Source organism: Trametes versicolor (assembly GCF_000271585.1).
Source record: "Trametes versicolor FP-101664 SS1 unplaced genomic scaffold TRAVEscaffold_10, whole genome shotgun sequence".
In the NCBI taxonomy this organism is placed as follows: Eukaryota; Fungi; Basidiomycota; class Agaricomycetes; order Polyporales; family Polyporaceae; genus Trametes; species Trametes versicolor.
Window position 1 is genome coordinate 1,052,460 of NW_007360330.1, and position 23,050 is coordinate 1,075,509.

The following is a 23,050-nucleotide window of genomic DNA, read 5'->3' on the forward strand; positions in this document are numbered from 1 at the left end:
CTACGGAGACTCTGGCTGCTCGACAGCATTGCCGTGTTCCCGAGCCCAGTTCCTTTCCTGCGCGCGCACCGCGACGAGCCTCCAATACAGATTCCCAAGGCGCTCCCAGTCCCACGACGGAGGGGTGTACTCGATATTCCGCAGCCCGGGCAGCACGAGCGACAAGAACGACGCGACCGCCAGCGCGTCATCACCCGCCACGCACCCGCCCGTCCGCAGCCGCCTGACCCCACTTGTGCCAGAAACGGGCGGGCACCGCAGCCCGTCGAAGCGCGGCACGGCCACGCGCATGTCGATCGCGACCGCGAGCACGCGCAGGTCTGCGCAGCGCCGCACGAGTGGTACGAGGCCCGCGAGCGTCGCCTTGGGGCAGTCTGGGGCGCCCGCGCGGGGCGGGTTGTAGCACATGTTCTCCGAGTACCAGTTGACGTTGCCGGTGAGCGCGGGCCACTCGAACTCGAGCGTGTGGAGGGCAGGCCAGGCGCGCGACATTGCGTCGAGCATCGCGTCGTCCACGATCACCTTGGGGCCGCCGAGGAACTGGAGCGCGCGGAGCGCGGGGAGGGCGAGCAGCGGGATGAAACACGGGGAGCGGTAGATGTTGCGGTCCGGGCAGTCGTCGCTGCCGACGGAGATCGTGATGTGGTGGAGAGTGCTGGGGCAGGGCAGCGCGCCGAGGGCGACGGAGAAGCCCGTGAAGAGAGCCTCCGCTTCGTCGTCTGGCCAGCGCAGATTGAGCGAGACGAAGTGAAGAGCCGTTGGGGCGATGACCTTGAGGAGCATCATGCAATATTGGTGGGCGTCGTTTCTGGATACTAGGTCGAGCTCCAGGAGCGCGGCGAAGAACCCGTCGTGCCTCTCGCGGGGGAGCTCGTCCCAGTCGCTAGGTTCCGCGCGAGGTTGGATGAATAGCTTCCGGAGTTGCGGAAGTCTGCCGAGGCTGAGCAACGCGTCAGACGCGACGAGCACCTCTTGACCGATAAAACTGGTCAGAAGAGAAAACTGCGCGATTTCTATCCCTCGCAAGCACGACTGCCGACCTTTGACGAGCTTCAGTGTCTCCACATGTGGGCTTACCGAGGATAAGCTCTTGATGATGTCCTGCAAGTGGTCGGGGTCGGGATGTTTAGCCAGAGCGAGAGTCACGGTTTGAAGAGGGCGCGCGAAATAGATGCGGGCCGGAAGGACGACAGCGTCGCCCATGGCGAGATCCTTCTCGCGGCAGGAGAGTGAGCGGAGGTTCGGGAGGAACGGCTTCGGGCAGTATGCCTGCAGCATGTCGAAAACACTGGGTGAAAGGAATTCGCGATCCAGCCGCCAGATGCCGAACGAAGCCAAATCCCGTATATGGTGAACGCGGGAGGAATACTTAATCCAGCGAGTGAAGTCATCCGGAGTAGGCTCTCGGGAGAATACCTAAAGTTCAAGAGAACAGCGTCAGCAAAATGTACTGCACAACCAATATTATCAGCACTGAGAAACACTGGTTTCGCCGGCCGTCTTAACCATAGAACTATGGAAATATGCCAACCGGCTCTGTGAAGGGATTCTAGAGCACTTACAAGCTCGTCCTGAGATATGTCCAGAAGGCGTGTCATGAAGTCGAGTTTTCGGTCTTCAGATTCCTCTATGCGACGGAATACTCGTAGATCTTCGGGGAGTAGGAGGAGCAAAGGCCATATGGAAATGAGCGTATTCCAGATGACGTCCAGGGCCGGTTCAGAGGTGGATCGGCAGGCGAGTGCTAGAGACAACAACTCTTTCGAGATATCGTTGAAGTGTTGGTTTTCCATGGTGCTCCAGCATATCATGGATACGACCTCTTTGGGGAGCGAAGAGAGAGTTGGGGTAGGCGGTGCCATCGCGTCCACGGAGAGGTAGATCGACAAGATGGGGAAGGCCGTTTATACTCGAGATATTTCCTGGTTGATGGGGTCCAGAGAGAAAATGGCTTGTACGGTTGAGGCCTGGAGGTGGTGGTCAGAAACAAGGAGTGAATGTGGTTGGCGTGCAATGAGACGCGCTCACTGGCAGGCTTAGCCACATCTCGGGGGTTGCCGAAGCGCGTCTGTCACATGTGACGACACGCGACTACCGCCCTGACTCGGAGCTCGACGCGTCTCTCTCTGCCTGCTCCTCGTCCTCCTCCCCGCTCTCCCCGCTCTTGTCCTCGCCTCTTCATCGTCGTCCTCGTCTTTAGTCAACATGGCAGTCTCCGACGACATCGAGCCCACGACGCCCGACCTGATGCTTGCGTTTTACCGCCGTCTCTATCCGTTCAAGTCGCTGTTCACATGGCTGAACCACGAACACGCACCGTCCAAGCTCTTTACCCACCGTGAATTTGCGTTTACCCTCCAGGGCGATGTATATCTCCGATACAACTCCTTTGCGAACGCGGAGGAGCTGAAAAAGCAGGTCTGCTCCCTCAACCCAACGCGTTTCGAGATCGGGCCGGTATACAGTGCAAGGGTGAGTGCATCTGCTCTTGTTCCGGTCGCTCTGCGCTCTTCGCAAAACATGTGTTGCTTCTCACACCAGGGCATGTACCTATGTAACCAGAGGTTACACCGAAATCACATCGTAACCAAAGTCCGATCGTGCTTTCGGTGCCCTCAACTTGTGCCGCCGTAGTTGCACGCTGATCACACACTGCATTCAAAGGGTGATCAGCATGTAACGCGGCATTTTCGTTATATCTCGAATGTGCTCAGGATGTGGAAGTCAGACAAGAGGGTGCTACTTTGGGCCAGACATTTTCATGGTATCTAGATGTAACGGGGTGCCTTATGGACAGCTGACACGGAATCCCCCTCCAGCCACGAGACAAGAAAACCGTCCGCCCCGCCGCCTTCTCCCCCCAACTCCGCGAGCTCGTCTTCGACATCGACATGACTGACTACGACCCCATCCGCACCTGCTGCTCCGGCGCGGACATCTGCCGTCGCTGCTGGACGTACATCTCCGCCGCCGTGCGCGTGCTCGACCGCGCCCTGCGCGACCAATTCGGGTACAGGCACCTCCTCTGGGTCTACTCCGGCCGCCGCGGCATCCACCTGTGGATCAGCGACGCGGAGGCGCTCGCACTCACGGACGACCAGCGCCGCGCGCTTGTCGGCTGGCTCACTGTCATTCAGGGCGGCAAGGAGATGCACAAGAAGGTGAACGTGCGCGTCGGCGCGAAGCCGCTCCCGCCATCACTTGCGTAAGTCACCCCGCTCCGTCTGCCTGTTTAGTGTTCTCAGTCTAACTATCATTCCAGATCTGCTTTGAAAACGCTTGAGCCAACCTTCCACGACCTCGTGCTCGCCGACCAGGACTGCTTTGCCTCCGAGGACGGCTGGGAGGCCCTCCTGCACCTGATCCCCGACCGCGAGGTCGTCAGAGAACTGCGCGAGCACTGGGAAGCGCACCCAGACCGCTCCTCCGAGGCCAAGTGGCAAGACCTCGAGGACTCGATCGCGCAGCGGCGCGGCAAGAAAGACCAGCGCGAGCGCAACACCTTCGTACGCCCTACCAAACCCCATCTATCTTCGATACAATACTAACGCCGACGCATATTCACAGGCGGCCCTCACGGCGGCGAAGGAGGACATCATCCTGCAGTACACATACCCGCGGCTCGACGCGGAGGTGTCGAAGCACCGCAACCACTTGCTGAAGGCGCCGTTCTGCGTGCACCCGAAGACCGGGCGCGTGTGCGTGCCCGTCGACCCGCGCACGATCGACCGCTTCGACCCCGCGCGCGTGCCGACCGTCGGGCAGCTCCTGCGCGAGCTCGACAAGGCGGCGCCTGCGCCGACGGCCCCAGCGGAGGGCGCGGGCGTCGCAGAGCATCATGCGGACTGGGAAAGGACGTCGCTGAAGCCGTATGTGGACATGCTGGATAAGCATGTGATGGGGTTGTTGGAGGAGACGCGGAGGGTGAAGCAGAAGACGGGTGAGTGGCGTTTCGCCCTCGCGCTGGTTTGTTGTGCTCACTGTTATTTGGACAGATTTGTCGTGGTGATTGAGTATAGCATGATCTTGTCCGAGTTGTCATTCCCTGGTTTTTGCTCCTCCTATGTATTATCCATGTGTATTTGTGAAATTTACGATTTGCAGGATGGAGACGATCGATACAGCGCCGCCGTCCGGGTACAGCAGACGGAGGAAACGCGAAATACACCCTATTTCTTGGATATTCGAACGGTGCCTGCTGGCTAAGTTTTCTCTCTCCGAACGTGAGGGTGGACTTTACGAGCCTACGCAGTGGCGCGGATTCTTTCTTGTCAACTTCGCGTGGACTCAGAAGTATGGCTGTTCGAGGTAAGCCTTAAATGTCAATGATGCGGATAATTTCAATGCGTCTCTCGTATGAGGGTAAGAGACTCTGCCCTGAGGACCAAGCAGCTGCTCGCCCTCGCAAATACTCGATCGCGCGGTTTGCGATATGCGCGAAAGCCCGCTTCGCCGCGAGATTATATTTGTGCGCTCTCCCGTACCTTCGAGGCCCGGAGCACACCAGTGCGTACGTTTCCTCGTTAACCCGACCATAATCGACCAGCGATCACCCTCCAAGTCTCTGCAACGCTTCCTGCAAAGCGCCATCCCGCAAAAGCAGACGGCACAACGCTTTCCACGCTTCGACCCTGGCGCCCAGCCCAGCCACCTCTGCATCGAATTTACCGATAAAACGCACGTCAGAAAACGCGTGGAAGCATTGCCTCAGGTACACCGCGACGGCCTGGGGATAGGTGACGAGGGAGGTAGTGAGGTCCAAACAGACCGACCGCGCCATCCGCTCCACCGGCGCGAACTTGCTCGCTTCGGCCGCCCAATGGTTGCCAGACGTATTCACTTGTACACTTATATCTTCGAGCCCAGGGCAGCGTTCGGCAAAACAGCGCAGGCCATGGAGTGTGACCATGGTGGGCGGCGGGTTGTTGACGGGCCTGCTGCTACTGAACTGCACCACGCGGAGGTACGGCCATGCGGAGGCCATGTGTCCGCAGAGCGCGTCGGTAAGTTCTCTCGGCTCCAGCTTTCCCAGACGGACTTCCGTAAGATTCCGGAGCTGGCAGAGGAGGGGAACGAGGTCGATGGAGAAGCGGCCGTATACGACAGTCTCGGGCTGCGAGGCGAGCCTGAGGTTGCCGCTGGGCAAGCGCAGTTCGAGCGTGCTGAGGGACGCCCTAAAGTTGCCCACGACCCTCTCGACAATAGTGCGCTGGACGTCCACTGGGATCGTGTCGTGCACGGTAACGGTGCAGTACCGAACGTTGCAGGGAGGCATGGGGGCCAGAAAATAGCGCACCACGGCACTCGGCCCGTCGATCCAGAAGGTCTGGAGGGCGGGAAAACCGGCATCGACGAGGCCTAGGCCTATTTCCCTCAGATTTGTGTCTTCTAAATGTTGAATCTTGAGATCTCGCAACGCCGGGAGCCTGGACAGGCTGTAGATTGAACGGCGAGACACGAAAAGGTTTGTACTGATGAATAAGCTTTGAAGGTGAGCGAGGGGGGGCAGCAGGTCGAGCACGGAATGGGGAGCAGGCAACAAGCGCCCTTTTCTCCACAGGATCTCCACGGAGGTCATCCAGACACACTGTTGAGCGATGGTTTTCATCGCGTTGAATAAAGTGCTGAGGAAATGCGCGTCTTGTGTTGGGTCCCTGCGGGATTCGGCATGCACGCACAGTTCTTCGAGGGATGTAACGACGAAATACCGGAACGGCTGGATGGAGGAATTGGCCTGGACCACCCAAGCAAGGCGCCTCAGCTTGGGGAACAACGGTGGGGTCCGGCGGTCGAGTGCCAACGGAAGGGTGCCCGAAGAAATTTCTATGTCACGGATAAGGCCTGTAAATTCACTCATTCGCTCTGGGAGAGGTGATGCAGCCTGCTGAAAAGGCCGTGAGCGTGGATCTGTTGATCGATGGGGCAGACATACATCAAGGTTACAAGGTCGTGTAGCCAGAGCATTCCAAAGCGAGAGAACCGCGTGGATTCCTGGTGGCCGTTCCCAAAGTATCGCGACCGCCACCGGATACATTGCCCTGCAAACTCTTAACAAGGATGCAAGCGTACGCCTTCCATTAACGAAGTCGTCTATGGGCTCTGCGAAGAACAGCATGATGTGTCGCAGTAATTCGTCGCATGTAAGCACTGCAAAGCATGCGGACTGTCTACCTGGCTGAGGACACAAGGGCACCGGGCACAGTGAGCGTCCGAATAGTACAATTGTAGCGCAGCCTCACTCACCCTGCCTATGTGCGGAGCCGTGTTAACGTAGCCTGAGCTCGCGCCACGGTATCGCTGCATGAGATTGACTCCAGAGGACGTTCAGGAATGTCCTTGCGAGTGGTGCGGAGGGAATGCCAGTGGGCGTCACTGGTTGCGAAAGAGTGAAGCCGGCTTAGCGCTAATCGATGAACCTCCGCCGCGTTCTTAAATACTCCCCGGGCCTCCCCTACACTCCGTAAAGGGAATCTTCGTGGACCAGCGTAGCGAACAATCACAGACGGACAATTGAAGCTGTAGTGCGCCACTACGAAACTCGAGGTTCCCGATCGACGTTCTGGACGATCGTATCGAACATCGAACACACGCACTCAGGGTAGTCCGGGCACCCACCAAGTTTACAAAGCATCAGCGGGAGAACAATGGATGGTCATGACAACCGAGGCCCACCAGAACTTAATAGCGCACTCACACGTTCGCCGCGTGCACCACCACGCCTACGGTGCGGTAGACCCGAGGCGGATATGACCTTCCTCACAAAGGACATCTTGGCAGAAGGGCATACACGACCGCCTGGGGCGGACTTGAAAAACCAACGACGACACGCATGGGCGGTCGGCATCTGATGGATGTAGGTTATTGTGGGCCCTGGGGAGCTTCGGGGCAGCGTCACGACGAGAGTCGGCTTTGAATTCTCTATCCCTGCTGAACACGGCTTGAACGCTAACCTAAACATAATCCTATACGATCAGCATCAATCGCAAATCGCATCATCAAATCAGGGAATGCGAGAACATACCGGACGACCCCCCCACTGCTACGTTTGTGCAGATACTATAGCGCACGGGTAGTCGAAAATCATTTCCTCTACCTATTGCTATTGTCTTCATCCCGCATCCATTCATGCTCACTAGCACCCCGCAACTTGTGGCACTCCGCTGAACGTCGCCTCAATCTCACCGAGATCGCGATGCAAGTGGATGGCCTCGGAAGACGAACAGTGTGCGAACAATACACGGGTTAATTGTCGGGGAATACTCCAAGTCCGACTTCGAGAGAGGGCTTGGAGGGCGCGCGCAACCGCGCCACACTGACTATTGCACTAGGTGAGCAATGTCCATGCTCACGCGGTATGATGTTACTGAGTCGTGCTTTGTATTCGAGTTTCGCTGTTTACCGGAAATCGTCACCCAACAAGCATTTGAGCGCCCCGCGTCAGGTGGACTGCACCGTATTGCACAGTCGGTTGTGGCATCCGTCAACACGTCCGTTACGTTCATCCGTTTAGAACACTGGACAACGCACCCTTCCAGCCCGCCGCTCGCGCTCCCTGTAGCAGGACTCCGTCGTCCTGGAATACAGCTTTCGAAGCCGTGACAGCCGCGTCCTGTATTCTTCCAGGTTGTTCGGTATGTCCGAGGACTCTTGGCGGGCGACCTGCACAAAGGTATCTGGGGGCGCGTTTCTACCCGACACCGCAACCATTGCATCGGCCAACGCAAAGTACGGATTCAGCCGGCACGGTCGATAGCCGTCGTCATCTACATGGTTGATCCGGAACTCGAACTCTGCGGGGGACGCAGCACCCGAGTCGCCGGATGCACACCATATGAAGGCGACGTTTCCGCTCAGGTGCTGTACCATCGGAACGTTCTTGTCAAATGTTAAGAATTGAATTTGTATAGCGCGTTCGACCCACCTCGAGAGGGCAGGGCAAGCGATTCCGCATGGACTTGGACTCCAGCCGTTCTTCCCAGTCCTTCGTTTCCCACTCTTCTAGGAGTGCAAGGTCGCGCAGCGGCGGAGAAAGGGCGAACGGGTGCGTTTTATAGAGACAGCCGTGATCCTCGCACACTAGAGCAGCCAATCCCGGTGAGCACTTGCTTGCTTCTACAATGTCACCTCTGGAAGTCCCGATGCACGTACAGAATATGACGTTGCTGCCGTTCTGACAGTCTTGGGCGCTACAAAGTCCCGCATCGCGAAGCCAGTAGAGCTGGCGGTAGATATAGAGAAAGTTGGGTCAGCCTGATCGGGGTAGATCGAACGGCCGTCGACTTCTCACTTGGGCTGCTCCAATGGGATCGCTGGTCGCCAGGACTTGAACGGGCATGTGTCGATAAGAATCCTTTGTTTTGAACAGCAAACGTTTGGCACCACATAGGATGCATAGAGGATGGTTGGATGCGGGCATCCTGCTATTGTCGTGACTGGTTGCAGCGAACGAAGGGGTCGCACACGAGGATCGATGGACCCCAGCATTCGAAGCTGTGTGATCCATAAGTGACCTTTTCCTGACTCCAGATGTGACTCTCACCGGATATAAGATCATATCATTAGTTAACCATTCATAACCACGGTACGGAATACTTTACAGGTGGCACGGTTGACATCCATACATCGATCGAACTTGCTTTGCCCTGCAAGTACAGCTTGCCTCAATAATTTTGCCCCGCTGTATCATTTTGCTCATGGAGTATGCTCCTGATGATGGCATGCGATTGACGATGATGCCTCTGACGTTGCAGAACTCAGTTCAGTACACAGCTCGATGAGCGAGCATGCGCTCTCGTCTCCAAGAGCCACCGGACGCCTTCCCGAAGTTCATGGTCGACCTTCCGAGCAACTTGCGTCTCAGGAAATATCATGTTGAATGTGTGAGGGCAGCCCGGATACCTACAGCGACGAAGTGTTAGCATAACACAGGAGGTGCAAGATGAGAGCGCGTACACGTTTGTGTATACCTCTACCCCCGCATCGCGTAGGACGCGCGCATACAGCAGGCCCTCGTCGCGGAGAGGATCCAGCCCAAAGACTTGGACGACCGCCCGCGGCAGCCGCGCGTGGCTGGGCGCGAGCAGCGGCGACACGCGCGGGTCGTTCGGCGGCGCGCGGAGTGCCCCTGGGCGCAGAGACGCGGATCGAGCCAGTGTTAGTGCGCTGAGACGAAACGAGGGCGGATGTATCACTCACGAGCGAAGGCGCGGATCTTGCGCGCTGTCAAGAAGGGCGCGTCGGCTTGTTCCTCCATTGAGCGCAGCTCGGATGCATACCTATGCGAAAAAGTCGTATGTAAGGAACATGTGCATCTGAATTTCCCTGAAATATCCAGAAGTGTGATATACCGGACGACACGTACCTCCCGATCTCGGCCTCAGGATGGACGACCTGGGGTGTCTGCAGCAGCTGCCCAGTGATCTCTCTCCCTGACCCCGGCGCGAAAAACGCGTCGTCTCGCGCCCGCAGGGCCACCGAGGCGGCGAGGGTCGCGCCTGCCGAGGTTCCGCCTACTAGAAAACCCCGCGTCAGGGAGGCGTTTAGCACATGGGCATTGGTCGCCGCCTAGGTGTTCGGAGGAGGGTGAGCACTCGCATGGAACGTATTTTGACTACTTTGGTGCGCGCATACCCATTTCAGCCCACTATATGCGTCGTTGAACCCGGTGGGGAAAGCGTGTTCAGGCGCTAGCCTATAGTCTACGTTGACGATTGCGAGCTGCAGGTCTACGCAGATGCTACGGAGGTAGCCGTCGTCAAGCTCGATTGAGCCCGCGACGAGACCTGCGGCGAAGGTCAGGAACTTTCGATGCAAGTACTGATTGAGTGCATATACTCACCCCCACCATGGTACCACACTAACAAAGGGAAGGGCCCACCGAACGTGGGTGCATAGCACCTCACATGGATTATGCCACCCTCTCCGCCATCCTCAGCATCAACACGAACGTCGTGCTCGCGCACGCTATGTGTCGATGCTGCAACGCGCCGGGACGTCAGTAAACCTTCAAATCCCGCTAGGCATCGCTCTAAAGCTCACCTGCGGGCGCGCAATCCTCCCATTCGGCTTGGTGTAGCAGACTCGCGACCTCGAACTGCTCGCGAAGAACGAGCACGTCGTCAGTGCCCGGCGCAGGGGGGCCCAACTTAGCGAGCAAAGGGGCTAACTCTGGATCAGGACAGGCGAGATGCGCGTTCAAGGACATAGCAAGAAGCCGGAGTTCATTTCAGGAGGATTCGCGGACCGAGGTCGGGGTGGGTGAGAGCAAGACACAGGTACGGCGATGCGGAACAAGCACAAGCAGAACTCATCGCGGTTGCCGTTCAAGAAACTCGGCGCTAACCAAGGGCCGGCAAGCACCCGCATGGATATCAGACACGCACACGCGATTTGAGACGTTTGCCGGGAGACTAGACTAATGTAGGATAAATAAAAAGTACACAATAGAATACAACATAAGAGAACCACAACCGAAGAATCTACTTGGCACCCGCGCTCGAGAACTGTTACACAAGTAAGGTCAGATGTTGTTCGAATTCAAGACGAGTGAAGTACACACTTTTGTTACAGACTTGGTGCCTTCTGAGATAGCGTGCTTGGCGAGCTCACCGGGAAGGATGAGACGGACAGAGGTCTGGATCTCGCGTGACGAGATCGTGGACTTCTTGGAGTAGGACGCGAGCTCTATAGCATGTGTTAGAGAATGCTCTCAGTACGCCAAGTTAAGTAACTCACTGGAGGCCTCGGTCGCGATGCGCTCGAAGATGTCGTTGACGAACGAGTTGAGGATGGCCATCGCCTTGTTGGAGATACCAGTGTCAGGGTGCACCTGCTTGAGCACTAAGGAAGGCGCATGTTAGACAAGTTCAGACGGTAGTAGCTGTTTAAGGGCTCACCCTTGTAGATGTAGGAGGAGTAAGTCTCCTTGCGACCCTTCCTACGCTTCTTCTTCTCGCCGTCAGCAGCGCCGCCAGACGCCTTGGCGGTCTTCTTCGCAGCCTTAGCACCACCTTCGGTGGTGGTCTTCGCGGGCGCCTTGGAGGCGGTGGAGGCGGGTGCCTTTCCGGCAGTGGATGCGGGCTTGGGGGCCATTGCTGAGGTGGTTGAGTTGGGAGAGGGGGTGGTGCGGGAAGGCGATAGAGTGGGAGCGGCGAGGAGAGTTGGATGAGGTCGGGGAAGCCAAGCAGTGCTATTTATACGGACGCGTTGTCCTTGTTTGGCGCGACGCGTCGAAGGCGTTGAACCTTATTTTGTTGAACGCCGTCAACTCCGTCACGTGCCAGTTTGGCGCCCGGCGCGTGGCTCTCCGCCACACCGGGCCCGCGCTCGTATAAGAAGGCTTGCCTCCGCCCGCCATGTCTCCTCAACTCCGTCCTCGCACTCAGCCGCCTTCAACAACACACCCACCCTTCTCAACCACCCCACCAACCCAATCAACCAACAATGTCTGGCAAGGGCAGCGGCAAGTCTAAGTCCGGAAAGGCGTCCGCGGAGGCGGGCAAGTCCCAGTCTCGCTCGGCGAAGGCGGGTCTCCAGTTCCCCGTCGGTCGTGTTCACCGTCTCTTGAAGAAGGGCAACTACGCCCAGCGCGTTGGTGCCGGCGCACCTGGTACGTCTGCAGTCCTTGAAGACATTATCTTGTCTAACATTCGCTTCTAGTCTACCTCGCGGCGGTACTCGAGTACCTTGCTGCTGAGATCCTCGAGCTTGCGGGCAACGCGGCGCGCGACAACAAGAAGCAGCGTATTGTGCCTCGTCACTTGCAGCTCGCTATCCGGAATGACGAGGAGTGAGTTGTCTCCTTCGCCCTCTGCTCTTCAGTGTCTAACCTTTCCGGTAGGCTGAACAAGCTCCTCGGCGACGTCGTCATCTCGCAAGGTGGTGTCGTACCATTCATTAACCCTGAGGTAGGCTCTTCGCCGTATCTCCAGTTGCAAGTCGCTCACTGCTTCCTCATAGCTCCTCCCTAGCAAGACGCAAAAGGGCAAGAAGGACAGCCAGGAGGTTTAGAGATCCGTGTTGTATTCACCACTTGTTGTATTATTTATGTACTATTTCTCTATTTTCTCGTCTAATTGGATCACCCTACCGCGACATTAGGCAGTATGTGTGTCTGAAGTGTTAACACTGCTTATCCTAGTTGAATGTGTAACTATCTGCCGATAGGATATGTGGTATGAGTGAAATGGCAGCCAAGGTTGGTTCCGTGCATGTTAACGTACAGCTTGGCGGTTGTGATGTTGCTACCCTTCCAACTGTATTCGAATCAATACCCTCGTTGCAGAGCGTACAGAAACGTACAGAGAGCCTTTCACGTCCAAAGGTGGCGGGCGACTCTCCGCATGGGGCGAGTAACAGGTAGCGGGCGACGCCAGGAGGTACGCGGATATCGTTCTGATGATAGCTGTTAAAGCTTCCAAGTTTCGCAGGAGTCCCAGTTTCTTGTGACAATGACATGGTGTCGTGCTGTTGTCCCTGGTTCCTGGCAGCTTTATGAATACAAGCATCCTCGCACGCCCGGCGTGTGCGCTGGGTGACTGCGGCCAGTCCGAAGAATGCGGGCCCGAATATTTCGGGCTGCGAGCCACGTGGCCGGGCCGTTGGCTTCCGCAATGGGTGTTGGCCGAAAGCATACGCTCCAACTTCCGGGGTAACGCGCCCACTAGTTATGCCTTTGGGTGGTAGGGTAATAACGAGATATATGTATCAGTCCGCTTCGAAGCTTGCTGAGATGGAAGCACCAAACGAGATGGTCGGACCGAAAGACTTAAAAGGAGATATTGGCCAATATTTTATTTTAGGCCGAACTGGGGAATCAACAAAATCATGATTTCCCTGCCAGGAACACAGCTCAGCCTGGCAGGCTCCGTCCTTGGACCCCATCCCCATCCCCCATCCATCCGCCGCTCCCTCCTCCTCCCTCCATCTTCCTTCCTACTCTACATGGCCACCCTTTCACGCCCGCGTATCTCATTGCAAGCTCCAGAGGGAGACGAACAGCGACAGCAGCGACTACTCAGCCTCGACATTCCTACCCCATTTCCGAGGCTTCCCGCACGAACGGAACAGCCCCAAAGGAGAACTGCGCCAGCAGAAGAGCCCCTGCGCGAAGAAGAGCCCGCGAGACAGTCGAATGCAACTAATGAACTGCAAACGGAGGCCGGCGAGAGAGCGGCGGGGGAGGCGACTGGGGAACCCATGATCGAGGCCGAGGGTACCGACTCGGTCAGTCAGTCTCCTCCGCAGACGTCTCCTCCACCTCCAGTGGCAGGAAAACTGACCATTCTATAGGACGAACTCATGTCATCGATCGTGAACGTGCAGCGGTCATGTCTTACGACACTCAACGATCTGCTCTCAACCTCGTCCAACTGGCGCCCCATCATCCCCGACCGCCGACATTCCATGCCCTCCCCGCGTTCCCCTCTCGCCTTGTCCGCCCTACCATCACTCTTCGCTAACTCCGCAGCATCTTCCTCATCATCAGCCGCCACTACTCCGCTCCAGACCCTCGTTCTCAACCTCCGTGCACAAGAGGCGGAGAACATGACAGAATGCGCCGCTTCCGACCTCTCAGACGAGCCCGCGCTCGTGCACGAGTTGGAAACCCGCATAAGCCGTCTCGCCGCGGGGCAACTACCACCTCACCAGGGATCCCTCGCCCGGTGTCTCGTGACTCTCGTGGCACAGTTCCACAGGCTTGCGGAGCTGCACCCGAAACCCCCACGGTCAAAGCCGTCCGCAGTACCGCGGACGGCGTCGTGGAGCACATCGCCGGCGGATGCCACGCATTCCTCCGCTGCCGGCAACCCGCTCGTGACCCTGCAACGGCAGCTAAGCGATCTGCAGCTAGAGCGGGACGCGCGGGGAACCGAGCAAGCATATTCTTCCTTCCCTCCTGTACAAGCGGTAGAAACCGCGCTCCTTTGGACACGCGTCGACCAAGAGTTCGAACGCATCCTCGACCTGTGCTCCGACCGTCCACTTGACGCGGAGCTCGACATGGACCACATGCTCCCGGAGTACGACGAGGGCGAGTATGAGGGCGCTTTCGGCTCAGATACGGAGCTGCCGGTGTATGAAGCGGGCGAGGGATACGAGCATTACGCCGCGGACAAGATGAAGGGCGACCTCGCGCGAATACGCTCCCGCGAGCCGACCTCCGCCTCGAGCGGCGGCGTGAGCGAGAAGATGCGGATGGACCTCGAGGCGGTCGCGCTCGCAATTGATCGGCTGTACCTCGTCGCGCCTCAACTGCACGATCAGCGCGTTGAACTGAAGAAGACTAAGCAAGAACAGATGGAGCGGGCTCGTTTGGCTGGACCGTCGAAGAAAGAGGTCCGCGAAGCCGAGCGGGAGAGGATGAGAGACAAGGTCAGGAGCAGGCTTGGGAAGGAGCGCGAGCAAGACGTGGGCGAGCTGGAGAAGATGGTCGAGCTCATCGGCCGCGCGTCCGAGCGGCGGCTCGTGGACCAGTCTGTCGTGCTCGACGGGGGCATGAAGGCGCGGTTCGAGCAGGCGCGCGTGCGTGATCACGAGAAGGTGAGCTTTCTCTTCGCATTCATATGCAGTTGGACCATAGCTCATAAGACACACAGCGCGAGGCGTTCGTCACGCGTCTAGTACGACATTCCGATGCGGGCCGACTACACTCGCAAGACGCCGTATTGGGTAGGAACAGGGCGAAGGACCCGGACGCGATGCTTTCGCTGCCTGAGTTCATCCGCGAGGGCGTGCCGGAGGGCATGCAACTCAAGATGCAGATGGAGGACCCGAAGGCGCTGCTTACCCTGCCCGAGCTGCTGCGGGAGCCCGTACCAGAACATATGGTGCAGCCGCAGCCGAGGCCACCGCCGCTGTCGCACAAGAAGTCGTTCAAGGGCATGCGCAGCAGGAGCATGTCAGCTCCGCCGCTGGCGTGGCTGTTGCCGTCGTCGCCGCGGTCTTCATCTCCTGGAACGCCTCCCGAGTTGAAAGAGGCGAAGGAGTCCAAGAGGTCACGGATGAGCAGGTTGAAGAGGCCAGGCTCGTCCAGCGGTATCTCCACGCCGCATTGGCAAGGTTCGTCCTCTGCTGCCAGTGCCTGTTGTCGTAATCGAAGGTACTAACGAAGTCCTTTGGTAGCTGGACTGGACGCGCACTACGTCGCGGAGTACCACGAAACGCTGCAGCACGTGCTCATCTTCTTGAACGTCCAGGGCATGACTCCCGGCGCGAACCTGGAAGCGGAAGTGGTACCCACGTCCGAGTCGCGGATCGAGGAGCGCAGCCGTCTTCTCCTGAAATGCGGCGCCTCGACCTCCCCTCTGCTCGCGCTCCCCGCACCTGTATCTCCCGGCGTGAAGGAAGTGAAGGTGATGGGCCAGTTCCACGAGATCAAGCTCGCCGTCACCGCTCCCCCTCCTTCGCCGGTTGATGCGTCCCCCGCCCTCCTCGACGCAACGCAACTCTCGTTCGTCGCCCCGACGAGCTTCGTGTGCGCGTCGTGCTCACTACCCGTCGTTCATGGTGCGCGCCTGCACGAGTACCGCGACCTGCCGTCGGAGCACTGGGCCGAGCTCGTCGACGCGTGGATGTGCCACTCCGACCAGCGCCTGCATGATCATGTCCAGCAGCACTCCCGTGACGGTTTCTGGCCGCGGGAGGGGCAGGCGCTCGTGGGCGGTAGTTACATCCTCTTCGAAGAATCTGCTATCGTGCATAGCAACATGTGGCCGACGACCGACGAAGACTACAAGGTGAGCGTTCGTTTGATGTGGGATCATCATTGCCTCGGAACCCCGGACGAATAGAAGGTCGACGCTGGGTATACCTACCGGTGGTCGTCCGTCTTGCCTGTCGGTGCACGCCGCAGCGCCCTCGGAGCCCTCGCTGGTTCTGCGGTCTACGCCTGGTGTCGTGCTGGCTTGTGGGGCGGCGGCAGGAGCAATCCTTCGGCTGATACAATGCGTCCAAGAACGAACGGGCGCGCGCGAGCCGCTCGAGTCGCTTGCTAAACAACTCTCGTGTTGCCAAGAACACTGCTACGGGAGCTACCTGCGAGGGCACAAACCTTTCACCTCTTGCTTTTTTTCCTCCGCTATTCTACCTTTTCCGCTGTACTGGTACTGACACGTTGACGCGTCGTATAGCCCGAAGACGGATGGCATCGAACACGGTGCATCTGTGGTGCCATCATAGGGCGCTGTCAAGAACGGCCTTCTTTGCCGGGCGTCGAACCGTCGATGGTCTATCGCTTTGCCAAGTACGCTGTGCGGCCAATGAGCGCAAACTCGGAGTACGTTTGCTGTTTATCATTGCCCGCGAAGAAGAAGCTCATCGTCTCTCAGGCCATCGCGACTCCCTATCTCGGCGTTCATCGCGGAGGATATGAACGAGTTCGTTCACGCGCATGCGACTTACCGGTTCGTCATCTTCGATGAGGAAGAGGAGCGTCCTCGTATCCTTGTAAGTCTTGCCGTATGGTCACATATGTACTCCGTTGACTTTGCGTGTAGGTCTGGTTGTTCAAGCCGAGCATGCGGTTATCGTACACCGTCCCGACACAGTATGTCCTGCCCAAGACTGGATCTATCCGCGCTGCGAAGGTGCTCTACAAGATTCTCGACACAGCAGCGGCATATTCAGATCTCCCAACGTGAGTCATCCTCGTACCGTAATACGTCGCAGTCTGATTGACCCTCCTATAGTCTGTTGCAGCGATACCCCGGCTTCCCGCAGGCCGAACACCTATATTACCCGCGTGGGATCTGTCGTCGCATCGGCGCGTCGCTGAAGGAGAGCAACACAGCGTACCCCGAGAACATGCGCACGATGACTGGCCTTGACGTTGGATGGCTCCAGCGTGCTTGAGACAACCTCATCCGTCCCCTTTTCCTCATCATCATCATGCCGGCCTTCCCCGCACCCAACATCCACTCACTCGGCCGCGCATCTATCCACACATCTTACCCATCTCTCGCCGCATCTCTGTCATTCTAGACCAGCCGGTCGCCGACCGCCGCACGCCTTCGCTGTTGTATTGTCTCACGTCCCATGGACTGCACACACATCTTTGTCCTAGTTCTGCACCCTGTCGCAAGCCGGCTACGTACTTCTTGTAGAAACCCAGTCCAGTCCAGTCCAGTCCCGAGGTCCGTCGTCGCACTCCCCATATGATAGAGCGCGGTGCTGGCGCCCATAAGCTGACAGTCGTTGTCGTATATCATCATCATGTTTGCATAGTCCCATTGTCGCAGAGCGCCTGCTTATACAGTTTTTGTCGGGCAGGGCTCGACGTCCATTGCCATATTGCGATATGATGGTCCTTCCCTCGTAGCGCAAGCGTCCACCCAGCCCGACCTCCGGCATTGAGTCGTCTTAGCTGCACTCAAGCCTGTCATCAATGAACACGCCGCGTGAATCAACAAGGGCCGCACTCACCTGTTCCGTTTGGGTTTTCTCAGCTGCAAATATCGCCGCCGTTGGCCCGCCGGCCGTCTGGTGCCTGGTAAGAGGGCTCATGAGGTGATACACCGACTCAGATGCTCTCGAATCTCAAACAGCTATCTTATGTGAGTCGTGTGCTAAGCTGTGTTGATACTTGTTCTCGTAGCCTGTGCTGAAGGACCTCACAGGTTTTATAGCACGAATACGCCAAGTCTCGCACCAGATCTAGTTCCCCTAAATGGCGAGCTTCGGCTATATAGAAGTTGCAGCGGGTCCTGTATGTGGAAGCCACGCAGTCATTCCTTTACTGTCAGGTGGTGCGCATTGTACGCACACGTTCCCATGCTTCCCCGACGCGAAGGCTTATCTGACGGCTTCGCACATGCCAGTGCGACGCCGTCGGCAGTAGACGAACCATTTATTGACCCCTGAAGTTTACGCTCAAAGGCCGATGTTATCGTTCGCCCGAAATCATCCCCCAATCACTTCAACCCACGATGACTAGGCTCCTGGTCCAAGCATTCGTGCTGGGTGGGGTGGGGTGGTTGCTCTGGAAGCTGTTGCGACCCTACGTCGTGCGGAGCACCTTGGATAACTTACCTGGGCCATCGAGCCAGTCTTTCTTTTACGGTGAGCGGACCGCGTCTCGTAGAATTCTGCGACGCGAGGCTGAAAGATCAACCTTGTAGGGAACCTTAAGCAGATTTACAACAAGCAGGACTGGGACTTCCACCGCAGCCTGGGAGATCTGTACGGTCCAGTCTCGAAGCTTCATGGAAAACTTGGAGTAAGAAATGCCCTTGCTTTTCGCGTACTTTCCATTTTGCTCATGACCGGACGCGTAGCAAAAGATCCTATATGTGTTCGACTCCGTGGCGATGCATCACATCGCGGTGAAAGAGCAATACATATACGACGAGGCTGACTGGTTCCTCAGGTGAGATGCGGTGTCTGCTTCCCAGCCAGATTCGCATCGTCTGGGCTGACGAGAGTACTAGAATGAACAATTATACACTTGGGCCCGGACTGGTCGCCACGACCGGTGAGTACCAGCGATGTTGAATTCCACGCAGATGTAGCCGAACGTACTCCAGGCGAACAACACCGCCGCCAACGCAAGATGCTCAACCCGGCGTTCAACATCAACCACATGCGCGATATGGCGCCCATCTTCTACGAAGTCGCTCACAGAGTGCGTGCAGATACACTCCTGCGCGCTTCCCTACTGATTTCCCGAGTCTATTGCCAGTTGCGACAGGCTCTGAAGATTCAAATTGGCGAGCGTCCTGGAGAGATCGATCTTTCCCAGTGGATGGGCCGAACAGCCATTGAGCTCATCGGGCAGGCAGGCCTTGGACACTCATTCGATCCTCTTGTCGAGGAACGGTCGGACACCCTCGGAGAGGCACTAAAATCCTTCGTGTACGGTCCGCTGTACTCAACGTGCTCGCGGGCGGGGTAGACTAACAGTCAACTTGAACTTCCGCAGGCCGTCTCTCTACGCCTTCTCGGACTACTTGCAGTTCTTATCCATCATCGACGCTGTCGTGCCCCGGCTGGTGCGGAATGTTGGCGCCGCATGGCTCCCGCACAAACCTTTTCAGACGCTTCGCGGCCTAGTAATGACGATGCACAAGGAGGCGATCGCGATCTATAACGACAAGAAGGCTGTTTTGCAGTCCGGGGACGAGGCGTTCAAGAGCCAAGTCGCGCAAGGAAAGGATCTGATGAGCCTCATGCGTACGCCATTTCACCCCACTGGCATCACGAGTGCTGCCGCTCAATACAGAAGCAGTCAAAGCGAATATGTCAGCAAACGAACACGATCGTCTGTCCGAGGAAGAACTCATCGCCCAAATTGCGTAAGTATCAATTATCTCACAGTGGTAGCTTGTATGGCGGTTTGACGATACTGGTTTTTGTAGCACCTTCACGATTGCAGCGGTCGATACGACGTCGAGCGCGCTGTCTTTGATCCTCCACCTCCTTTCACAGCATCCGGATGTCCAAGATAAAGTACGCGAGGAGATCGTTTCAGCCAGCGACGGCAAGGACATCGGCTATGACGACCTCGTCTCCCTTCCCTACCTCGACGCGGTTTGCCGGGAGACCCTCCGGGTGTAAGCATTATGACCGTAATTCTGAGAATACGGCGCGCTTACATGAGTTACCACAGTTACCCTATGGCACCGTTCCGCTTCCGAGAGTGAGCCCCATTACCGGTGCAATTGAACACCTTTTAACCGCATATCAATAGGACTCGCGAGGACATCGTGCTGCCACTCTCCGAGCCAGTCCGTGGGCGGGATGGATCCATGATCTCCCAGATCCCTCTCCCGAAGAACACGACTGTTTTCGTTGGCGTGATATCTGCGAATACGAACAAGGCGATCTGGGGGCCCGACGGACACGAGTGGAAGCCGGAACGTTGGCTGTCGCGCCTTCCGGAGACCGTAACGGAGTCAAAGATTCCTGGGGTATATTCGAACTTGTGCGTTCAGAGACGTTTCCTCTTCAATCAGGTCGACGTTCGCTGACTCGCTCACACGGGCAGAATGACGTTTTGGGGCGGTGGTCGTGCGTGCATGTGCGTATACTCATATCGCTGACGTCTATGGCGTACGGTGCGATGGCTGACTGACGTGCTCCGGAACAACAGCGGCTTCAAGTTCTCCCAGCTCGAAATGAGTGCGTGATACACCTTTCGTATGATTCTAAGGAGTCGACGGTGCTGACGTGTATCTTGTAGAGGTCGTCCTCGCTACTCTGCTTTCTACATTCAAGTTCGAGTTGTCAGACAAACCCATCCACTGGAATCTTGCCGGAATTATCTACCCGACCGCGGAGTTGGGGGGAAAGACGTCGATGCCTTTGCGAGTAACTCTCCTCAAGCCAGAGTCCGAGTAATTCCACTGTATCACCATATCGCTCAGAACGAGTTTCGCGACGCCGATGGGCTCGCATGTCGCATGATGGATCTCTCGCCGAAAAAGCGTAGCCGCGAGCCCACGCTGGGCCACCCGTCGAGTTGATACACTGTGCCTTCTGCACTCGATCGTTATGCAAACATATGTCGGATCGGATGCAATACACCACTAGATTTCGGCATGGTGTAGCTCTGCTCTGTCAGCTGAGTCGCTAGGGAGGAAGCCACGAAAAGTACGCAAAGTATTGTACATACAGATCACCCATTGACTCGTAAGAAAGCGTAGCATCACGCGACCCGCATAAGCAACCAGGCAATACCTATGATAAAGTAAGCTCATCTACAAGTAAGTGCAACTCCCGGATGATCTGGGGGCCATTGAGGCTATGTGTAAGGAAACCCCTCAGTGACAAAACGGACATCCGGCACGCTACTCCTAAGCGTGCCCGGAGGAACGCCAGTAGGTGCTCTCCCCAAGCGTCCCTGTAGCCATGCAAGTCAATGGATAGCGTGCCCAGGACCGGACACGGGATGAGCGTCGCAGCCGGAGTCGGAGTGAGGGCGAGGAACAGGGGTATAGGAGGGTGCACCGCGACGTCGAGCGTCCGCAGGTTCGGGCACGCCGAAAAAAGTGTCTTCCATGAGCTCGCTTCCGATACGGGACGTCCGGTCAAAAATACGGACAACGTGGTGAGGTGGAGGAAGGCGGCGATATGGACGATGTCGTCCACCTGGGCTTCCAGCACGGTTAGGCCTGAGACAGATATGTACACGCGATGTAGGTGTGCGTCTCCAAGGTCCACCGCATGTTGACCGTGCACGCTGGGGTCCCTAACTGTGTACGTGTTGGCAGTCATCGATATGACAAGCTCGACAGAGGTACTGAGGAGAGGCCTGATGTTCTGCGGAATGAGTCTGAGCAGGTGTGATCGGAAGGACCCCGGGTTGATCATAGAGTTGGCGTAGACGCGAAGGTGGAAATAGGTGCAGACGGGTAAATCCAGCATTTCGAGTATCCGAGATGCAGCGAGGTAGTCGAGGTTTTCCATGTAGAAGCTGCTTAGCTCGGGGAAGTGAATCAGAGAGTCTTGGAGATGGTCGAGTTCGTCAGGCCCGCCGACCTGGGGAAGCGGGATGTCTACGTGAGAGAGGTCGATTTCCCGTAGCTGAGACGAGGCCTTGCGGAGGATACGCATCAGATGCTGGAAGGAAAGGCCTTCTCGCGGGATACTCCTTTCGTGTAGAGCGAGGGATTGTAACCGGGAGTACACGGATAGCTCGATAGGGAGGGGCGTGCCGGCGAGTGCCAAAGATCGTAGCCTCGGATGCCTTTCGGAAGACAGCCTGAGGTTGACCTTCGGCTGATCGTCGTCTCGCCAATTAAGGGAGACGGACAGGTTCTCTAGCGCATGCATGGGTGGGCTGAAAAGCTGCTGAAGGAATACGCTGGATATTGTCTCCGAGTAGCTCTGGAATGTGAGACTTCGAATTCGAACGCTCGCGGCCACGAGGAGTGGAAGTGCCGCCTTGAGTAACTCGGGAGGAAGTCCGACGAGGCGTACGTCGATGGAACTCCGCCCTGAGCGTTCTAGACAAAGCTCTACCCAATTCCAGTTGTCCACGAAGTCGACGGCGGTCCAGAACTGAGATGCGTTGACGATGATGGCCCGCCAACGCTGACATACGAGCATGAGTCGCGTCCACTGATAATACCTGGCAGCGGCGCCGAATGGAAGGCAGTGAAGGGCGAGATGGGCGATGTATGTGAACACCTCGAGGAGTAGTTCCACCGGGAGATTATTGACAGTGGTCGAATTTCGCATGGTGAGCTGCATCATCGTCGAAGGCTGTCGAAGGGGCGCTGCGGCGGTGCTGGTAGTGCCGTCCCTAATATATTGTACTCCGTGGGGTCCGCTAGCAGTTCGATTCTGATCAGACCTGTCTCTCTTTCTCGACGGAAAGCTAGTCACCTGCTGACGGGCCCAGACCAGTTTTCAAATGGTGTCGATGTGAGTGAGACCGGCAAGAGGAGAGAAAAGGTAGGATGGCCGATTCACCTTGATACGTATGGAGGCTGTGCAGTCGTGCGTCTACTTATAAGGCAAGCGCGGCTGCTGTCCAATATGGAGTCCAGCCCGTACTACGTCTCGGATATGAAGACTAATGCGCTCATGAATTCGAGTCGCGAGCGATAGAAAGTTAGACGTTTTGGACTCGCATGCTAACATCCAAATTGCAACTGAGGGATCACCACCTCAAGTTCGAGTCCTTTGATATACGTACAGTTTTCTCCAACATCCTCTTTACTACCGAAAGCACGTCCCACAGCCAGGGCTCAACCCAAATTTACAGGCAGCAAGACCACTCATAACACTCCTGATTTGCGCGAGCCTCAACGAGCGATGCGCCGCGCACAGTGGCTATCGCTCCCAATCGTGATGCCAGAAGTGCAAATCCAGCTCATTTATGTGCAGACCGGCGCTCGCGCAATTCCAAACTTGACTTCCAAAGAATCCAACGATTCGTCTCCATCGTTGCCGAACTTGCCGTGAATATTCAGCCAGGTGAGGAGCGGACACCGTGGAAGCTCGAGATGGTCCTTCGCAACGCCAGCTGCTCTCTCCTCAACTCCGTGCGATGATGACTGGAGGGCGCGGAACAGCGTCACAAGGTCGATGCGAAAAAATTCGGTCTGTA

At 57.1% G+C, this 23,050-nt stretch overlaps 9 protein-coding genes across 9 annotated transcripts; 4 read left to right on the forward strand and 5 right to left on the reverse strand.

The window, feature by feature from the left end:
- On the reverse strand, nucleotides 1–1,862 carry TRAVEDRAFT_51057 (uncharacterized protein; the record flags this gene model as incomplete). The annotated part of the gene is made up of 2 exons (XM_008043789.1): nucleotides 1–1,416; nucleotides 1,563–1,862. The coding sequence occupies 2 exons, from the start codon at nucleotides 1,860–1,862 to the stop codon at nucleotides 1–3; spliced, it is 1,716 nt and encodes a 571-aa protein (XP_008041980.1).
- Nucleotides 1,863–2,247: 385 nt separating this feature from the next.
- Nucleotides 2,248–4,078, forward strand: TRAVEDRAFT_172548 (prim-pol domain-containing protein; the record flags this gene model as incomplete). The annotated part of the gene is made up of 5 exons (XM_008044054.1): nucleotides 2,248–2,472; nucleotides 2,820–3,205; nucleotides 3,263–3,506; nucleotides 3,568–3,940; nucleotides 3,996–4,078. The coding sequence occupies 5 exons, from the start codon at nucleotides 2,248–2,250 to the stop codon at nucleotides 4,007–4,009; spliced, it is 1,242 nt and encodes a 413-aa protein (XP_008042245.1). The 3' UTR covers nucleotides 4,010–4,078.
- A 471-nt stretch (nucleotides 4,079–4,549) lies between these two features.
- On the reverse strand, nucleotides 4,550–8,335 carry TRAVEDRAFT_51059 (uncharacterized protein; the record flags this gene model as incomplete). The annotated part of the gene is made up of 5 exons (XM_008043790.1): nucleotides 4,550–5,881; nucleotides 7,528–7,857; nucleotides 7,922–8,076; nucleotides 8,149–8,218; nucleotides 8,288–8,335. 5 exons carry the CDS (start codon nucleotides 8,333–8,335, stop codon nucleotides 4,550–4,552), a joined length of 1,935 nt encoding a protein of 644 aa, XP_008041981.1.
- A 390-nt stretch (nucleotides 8,336–8,725) lies between these two features.
- TRAVEDRAFT_60292 (uncharacterized protein) lies at nucleotides 8,726–10,204 on the reverse strand (the record flags this gene model as incomplete). The annotated part of the gene is made up of 7 exons (XM_008044055.1): nucleotides 8,726–8,898; nucleotides 8,953–9,124; nucleotides 9,196–9,275; nucleotides 9,362–9,564; nucleotides 9,631–9,782; nucleotides 9,839–9,976; nucleotides 10,039–10,204. The coding sequence occupies 7 exons, from the start codon at nucleotides 10,202–10,204 to the stop codon at nucleotides 8,754–8,756; spliced, it is 1,056 nt and encodes a 351-aa protein (XP_008042246.1). The 3' UTR covers nucleotides 8,726–8,753.
- A 192-nt stretch (nucleotides 10,205–10,396) lies between these two features.
- Nucleotides 10,397–11,142, reverse strand: TRAVEDRAFT_30890 (histone-fold-containing protein). Its single transcript, XM_008043607.1, has 4 exons — nucleotides 10,896–11,142; nucleotides 10,735–10,839; nucleotides 10,559–10,683; nucleotides 10,397–10,502 (listed from the first exon to the last, which is right to left on the reverse strand). The coding sequence occupies exons 1-4, from the start codon at nucleotides 11,089–11,091 to the stop codon at nucleotides 10,479–10,481; spliced, it is 450 nt and encodes a 149-aa protein (XP_008041798.1). The 5' UTR covers nucleotides 11,092–11,142; the 3' UTR covers nucleotides 10,397–10,478.
- A 233-nt stretch (nucleotides 11,143–11,375) lies between these two features.
- TRAVEDRAFT_172556 (histone-fold-containing protein) lies at nucleotides 11,376–12,090 on the forward strand. Its single transcript, XM_008044056.1, has 4 exons — nucleotides 11,376–11,608; nucleotides 11,659–11,788; nucleotides 11,840–11,906; nucleotides 11,959–12,090. The coding sequence occupies exons 1-4, from the start codon at nucleotides 11,443–11,445 to the stop codon at nucleotides 12,007–12,009; spliced, it is 414 nt and encodes a 137-aa protein (XP_008042247.1). The 5' UTR covers nucleotides 11,376–11,442; the 3' UTR covers nucleotides 12,010–12,090.
- Nucleotides 12,091–12,914: 824 nt separating this feature from the next.
- On the forward strand, nucleotides 12,915–17,287 carry TRAVEDRAFT_30892 (uncharacterized protein). Its single transcript, XM_008043608.1, has 8 exons — nucleotides 12,915–13,224; nucleotides 13,291–14,541; nucleotides 14,598–15,060; nucleotides 15,124–15,737; nucleotides 16,131–16,276; nucleotides 16,329–16,446; nucleotides 16,497–16,636; nucleotides 16,689–17,287. Exons 2-8 carry the CDS (start codon nucleotides 13,405–13,407, stop codon nucleotides 16,849–16,851), a joined length of 2,781 nt encoding a protein of 926 aa, XP_008041799.1. The 5' UTR covers nucleotides 12,915–13,224; nucleotides 13,291–13,404; the 3' UTR covers nucleotides 16,852–17,287.
- Nucleotides 17,288–17,924: 637 nt separating this feature from the next.
- Nucleotides 17,925–20,334, forward strand: TRAVEDRAFT_51064 (cytochrome P450; the record flags this gene model as incomplete). Its single annotated transcript, XM_008043791.1, has 14 exons — nucleotides 17,925–18,057; nucleotides 18,117–18,214; nucleotides 18,273–18,364; nucleotides 18,426–18,469; nucleotides 18,522–18,619; nucleotides 18,677–18,849; nucleotides 18,917–19,167; nucleotides 19,223–19,289; nucleotides 19,353–19,547; nucleotides 19,604–19,633; nucleotides 19,685–19,918; nucleotides 19,982–20,014; nucleotides 20,087–20,115; nucleotides 20,177–20,334. The coding sequence occupies 14 exons, from the start codon at nucleotides 17,925–17,927 to the stop codon at nucleotides 20,332–20,334; spliced, it is 1,635 nt and encodes a 544-aa protein (XP_008041982.1).
- TRAVEDRAFT_66389 (uncharacterized protein) lies at nucleotides 20,259–22,176 on the reverse strand (the record flags this gene model as incomplete). The annotated part of the gene is made up of 3 exons (XM_008044057.1): nucleotides 20,259–20,438; nucleotides 20,774–20,836; nucleotides 20,875–22,176. 3 exons carry the CDS (start codon nucleotides 22,174–22,176, stop codon nucleotides 20,259–20,261), a joined length of 1,545 nt encoding a protein of 514 aa, XP_008042248.1.
- Nucleotides 22,177–23,050: the final 874 nt, after the last annotated feature.

Coding starts and splice junctions, on each gene's coding strand:
- TRAVEDRAFT_172556 (XM_008044056.1), top strand. CDS start 11,443: ATGTCTGGCAAGGGCAGCGGCAAGTCTAAGTCCGGAAAGGCGTCCGCG. Junction 11,609..11,658: donor CGTTGGTGCCGGCGCACCTG/GTACGTCTGCAG, acceptor ATTCGCTTCTAG/TCTACCTCGCGGCGGTACTC. Junction 11,789..11,839: donor GCTATCCGGAATGACGAGGA/GTGAGTTGTCTC, acceptor CCTTTCCGGTAG/GCTGAACAAGCTCCTCGGCG.
- TRAVEDRAFT_30890 (XM_008043607.1), bottom strand. CDS start 11,091: ATGGCCCCCAAGCCCGCATCCACTGCCGGAAAGGCACCCGCCTCCACC. Junction 10,840..10,895: donor CTCCTCCTACATCTACAAGG/GTGAGCCCTTAA, acceptor CGCCTTCCTTAG/TGCTCAAGCAGGTGCACCCT. Junction 10,684..10,734: donor CATCGCGACCGAGGCCTCCA/GTGAGTTACTTA, acceptor CACATGCTATAG/AGCTCGCGTCCTACTCCAAG.
- TRAVEDRAFT_30892 (XM_008043608.1), top strand. CDS start 13,405: ATGCCCTCCCCGCGTTCCCCTCTCGCCTTGTCCGCCCTACCATCACTC. Junction 14,542..14,597: donor GCGTGCGTGATCACGAGAAG/GTGAGCTTTCTC, acceptor TAAGACACACAG/CGCGAGGCGTTCGTCACGCG. Junction 16,277..16,328: donor CCAATGAGCGCAAACTCGGA/GTACGTTTGCTG, acceptor ATCGTCTCTCAG/GCCATCGCGACTCCCTATCT.